General features: G+C 45.8%; 1 protein-coding gene across 1 annotated transcript; it reads right to left on the minus strand.

Moving 5' to 3' along the window:
* Positions 1–2,283: 2,283 nt before the first annotated feature.
* Positions 2,284–4,857, minus strand: LOC126235259 (uncharacterized). The gene is made up of 2 exons (XM_049943988.1): positions 4,018–4,857; positions 2,284–2,691 (listed from the first exon to the last, which is right to left on the minus strand). The coding sequence occupies exons 1-2, from the start codon at positions 4,855–4,857 to the stop codon at positions 2,284–2,286; spliced, it is 1,248 nt and encodes a 415-aa protein (XP_049799945.1).
* Positions 4,858–5,310: the final 453 nt, after the last annotated feature.

A 5,310-nucleotide genomic window follows, 5' to 3' on the forward strand; every position in this document is an offset into this window, starting at 1 on the left:
CATGCGAGCCTACAAATGAAATTGGAAATTTGTAGTAAGGACTATGGGACCAAACTGCTGAGGTCATCGATCCCTACGCTTACGCAATACTTAATCTAACTCAAACTAACTTACGCTAAGGATAACACACACACACCCATGCCCGAGGGAGGTCTGGAACCTCCGATGGGGAGCGGGGGGGGGGGGGGGGATGCCTAAGACCGCACGGCTAGCCCGCGCGGCACTGGAAATGGCTTATCTCTCTCCACGTTCGTGTTTAACTGCCACTACCGGTTCTACACTGTGTGACAAGAAAAGCGAACCAACCAGAACTCATGGTCGGATGTTAATGTAACTTAGTTCCCTTACACTCCATCGGCGACTATGTAAATGATTACAGAGTTGCAATTCTCTGCGGCAATGACTACGTTTATTGTTGTAACCAAGCCCAGTGGGCTATATAAAGGGTGTTAACAGTGTTCGATGATGAGTTATCACTGTAAAGGACACGCAGATACCGTGTACTCGTATGAGACAGCATTATCAGCACCTGGCAGAGATTGTGAAAGTCCATTTCTCTGTTTGGTCGAATCACGCAGTATCCAGATTCATCGGGCATTCAGTTGTGTCAATGGCCCAATGTCGGACTGCATTAGCACGTGAGGGCAACACATACTCGTCATCAGTATTCATGTCGCTCGCCAGTTGTGCACAAGGCTCTTTGCAACCCCTTCACATCTGTCGTAAGAGAACAACTGGTAGACTCCCTGCTACATTCTGTATCGTCCTTCACCACTGACTGCAGATTAGCAGCAGCTGGATTAGAGAATTACCATCACATGCTAGGCTACCATTAACACAGCCCCAAAAGCGGCTACGTTTGGAGTAGAACGATGTCTGGAAAGCATGGTCTCCTGATAAATGCGTTCAGCGATGGATCGTGGTTCTGCACTGTCTCGGATGGACATGGTGTAAGGTTCCACTATTCCAATATTTTGGAGAGGCACTAAAGTTTTGACCCTGGAATCATGATGTGGGGAGCCATAGAGTATGACTTCAGTTCATGGCCGACAGTGATTCAGGCAAATCTGATGGCCTAACAGTACATCACGAACTCCGTTCTGATGTGTTACCTCTCTTGCAACAGTACCATGCTCCCGTTTTCCAAGATGATAATGTTCGTCCACATATGGCAAATGACTCTGTGAATTGTCTGCCTGATCTTGAGGTTCTTCGTGACCAGCCGAACCCTCAGATCTGTCCACGACAGGACATGTTTGCGACCAGCATGAATATCAACTTCATCCTAATAAATCGTAATACTAGTGTGCTGGATATCACGGAGTAGGTACAACAGATGTGGCCCCGTTTGCTTGAAGAGAATGTACAACGGCTTTACGATACTCGTCCTAACAGAATCGGCGCATGCATCCTGGTCCAGGGGCAGAAACAGGGGGGGGGGGGGGGGGGGGGGGTGGAATTTCATCCTGATAAATGAATTCACGCTGCCAAGTTCTTTACAAATTAGATTCGATTTTACAAGCACTGAAATAACATCAAATACCCTCTCAACCCACAAAGTTGCATTTCGTTTCCTCTTCATCTTATATACGATTCATTTTTTTTTATCAGGCAGTGTGTCTGCTCTTTTTGCCTGCCATATTGGTGGAAGTAATGTCTTCGTCATCCCAGTTGAGGATAAAAAGTATGCTGACTGTGTAGTCCTCCTACAGAGACCGTTGGAGAAATTAGTCTGCTTTCACGTTATTTTTCATGGCAGAACAAACCACGATATCGTGAAAATCGTAACTGTTTCGTAACCAAACCACAGCATGAATAGCCAGCAGGTGTCACATCATCTACGCATTTCTTGTGACAGTTAATAAGAATCCCAATAACGTGGAAAATCTAACATTTTTAATAACGTTAGCATGATTCCAGCTAAAATAATAACAGAATACACAAACCACCACAAAATATGCAAGCAGTAAATACAACGGAAAACAGCTATGAAAATTTATTGTATCGAATTTTAATGGTAACATAGTATATTGCATTACAGAGCACTTCTTCATTAGTTGACAGGTAAATTTTCCTTCTGGTGCAATTTTGTCTTCAAATAATACAGATACCATTGATGGCGTGGGACTATTTTCTAAATAATTCCGCCAAGAAATAAAGAAACCAGTCACACCCACAAAAATTTCATAAATTTCTTTATTGAATTCAGAAATTTGCGAATAATTACAATACGCTGACATTTTGTTTCAGATTTGTTACACCAGGAAATACTAATGATGACACTCAACTTTCTAGAAGACAGTTCTTCTCAAAAAATGGCGTCAAGTACTCAGCAAAGGACAAATACTCAGGATTTGTGTAGCATTTCTGTAATAACTTGTCCACACTGGCCGCATAGTCGGGTGACGATGTATCGAGGTCGAAATCGACTGCCTCTAGGTTGAGCATGACAGGCAGCAGGTTGTAGGTGCAGAAGACTCCTACTGGTGCCAGCTGCTGCATCTCTCTCCTCAGCTGCTCCAGAGGGTAGGCGTCCGCCTGCTGCTGTAGCCCCAGGGCTCGCAACGTGTGCTGCAGGGTGCTGTGGTACTCGGACAGCAGCAGGTCCTTGTGCTGCTGCAGCACCTCCAGGCTGGTGCTCGAGTACAGAAAGTACTGCAGGTCCTCCGCTGGAGATCCGATGTGGGCTCCCTGAATAATCCAGCAGTAACGAATTAATCACTGACTGTCACAAGATGCAAACTTCTGTATGACAGCGAGGCATTTCAAGAAAGGAAATAAGTAGAACATAACAACGTAAGGAACATTTCCCAGTATACACTCTCAAGGCTCTTTTGGATTCCACCTCTCGACAAATAAATATGGGTCGCTGCACACGCACGTAGAGTCTGCACCGTGACCACACACAATTTAATGTCACATCAACAGTGTCATTATAACCTAACTGTCAGTTTCGATGTTTGATGACGCTCAAGGGAAAAGCTTTTGCCTTTTTAAGGACCTATCTCAGCATGAGCCTGAAATAATATTTGGAAATCTCAGGAAATGCAGATCAGGATTTGTAGTCTGTTTCCCTCGAATATGAATTCAACTGAAAAAGTCACACAGGCACAAGCAGTCTTCACAGAATTACATAAAACATGAGAAGTGAGACAGGCGCCAAAACGATAAGCTCTCTTATGGCTGCAGAAACATGGGAGGTAATTAAACAGTTCCAGAGAAGAGTGTAGATTTTTTTTAAAACGGGTTCCCCATTCTGTCATTGGTATAAGGCGTACGAAATGGAGTTCTCTAGAAGCTCCCCCAAAGAATAGACATCTCCACCACACTGAAAAAGTCGAAAAATCGTTGGGTTGGATGAGTATAGAGAGCATTAAATGATGTCGTCAATATTATATCAAAAATAGAAAGCAGCAGTATAGTTTATTCCATTTACGATCGACTGAAGTAATGAGTTTTTTTATTGTGATCACGATCACACTAAGATACCAGATCACAGCCGGACGCGGTGGTCTAGTGGTTCTAGGCGTGTAGTCCAGAACCGCAGGACTGCTACGGTGGCAGTTTCGAATCCTACCTCGGGCATGGATGTGTGTGATGTCCTTAGGTTAGTTCGGTTTAAGTAGTTCTAAGTTCCAGGGGACTGATGACCACAGAAGTTAAGTCCCATAGTGCTCAGAGCCATTTGAACCATTTTTTGAAAGACAAAAACAAGTATTGCATATACGGAGAACAAAATAGAGAAAGTAAAGATTATCAGCAATACAGCACAGAAGATTTCTAGTTATCTTGCAGCCCAGTAACGAAATATGAGAATGAAAGAAATTTTGGGGACTGTATATTCAGTCCTACTAATTTAGTATTACATCAGCCCTAGTAAACAGCATGTTTCCTTGGATCTGCTAGACACCAAATGGAAGCTGACATCTGCATAATTAACTTAAAACTTTTGGGATAAGCACAGTACATTATCAGAACTATCAGGTGGGTTGGAGCGTAAGTAAATTTGATTATTACCTGATAATCGTAGAATATGACTTGGAGCTCTTCGTTCGAGTACTGGAACATCATGTTGTTCTTCTGGAAGTCCCCGTGCAGCATGACAGTGAGTTTCCTGTCACAGCCACTAACAGCATCAACGGCTCGCAGCAGCAATATGTCCGCGAATTCCAAGAATTTGTCCTTATACTTCCGGAACCATGGATATCGGTTGAGTATTTGAGCCATCTTGAGGACGGTCGTCTTGGCCTGTGACTGAAGCAGTGGGATCTGGCTGGAGCCAAAAGAGACGGACTCTCGTAGCAGGGGTTCGATTAGGGCGTCCTGGAGCGCATTTCCCGTGGTGGCAGCGTGGAGGCGCGCCAGCCCACGCATCGCGACCAGACAGTGATCCAGATCCAGCCCGCGAGCGGAGGCGGCACTGGGGGCCTTGCGAAAGCCCGCGGCCACGACGTCCTCCAGCAGCAGGCAGCCGCCCCCACCGCCGAACACGCCCGGGCAGGCGGGCCACAGCGGCCGCCACGCACCACCCTCAGCAGCCTTCAGCGCCGCCTCCGCAGCGGGCAGAGTCCTCGTGTACAGCACGCTCTCCCTCCGGAACAGCCCGTCGGAGCTGAGCGCTCCGTCCCCGCCTCTTTGCACAGACACCTTCACCACTAGGCTGGCCACGCCTCCGTCTAGCGTCCGCCCCCGCAGCAGCAGTGTCTCGCTCATGAAGCCACCCCCGCTGCTGCAGGCGTTCTTCACCTGGATGCTGTCCTCCACCACATGGAAGCCTGCCTGTTTGAAGGCTCTGACCAGGAACTCGCTGCTGGCCCAGTCAGGATGGGATTCCTTCTCCACTATTTCTAGCACCATGTCTGCCGGTGTTTCGCTCAGGTACCTGGAAGTAAAACATAATCTTCACTACTAATCCATATTGCTCTTGATGTGATAGTCAACCCAAAGAACACCTTAGCCTAGTCGGTAAAAATATCTTCATCTCTGAATAACTACTGTAAACTACAGTACACCCATTTGAACGCACTTGCTATAGCAAAGACTTGCTCTCCCTCTACAATTTTTGGGCTACAGACTTCCACCCATTACCAAATCGATTATTCCATGATGCTGCAGGATGTGTCCTATCTGACAAACACACTTTCAGCCAAATAGTACCACGAAGTTCTAAGTATCTTGTCTCAAATCACTACTGTTTACTAGTTATAAGACATATCAATGTAATCTACAGCATTCTGCCAAGGTACTACATTTCAAAATCTACTAGCATTTACTAGCCTACTGTTTATCATTAATATTTCACTTTCGTGT

This window comes from Schistocerca nitens, chromosome 2, assembly GCF_023898315.1.
Source record: "Schistocerca nitens isolate TAMUIC-IGC-003100 chromosome 2, iqSchNite1.1, whole genome shotgun sequence".
Lineage (NCBI taxonomy): Eukaryota > Metazoa > Arthropoda > Insecta > Orthoptera > Acrididae > Schistocerca > Schistocerca nitens.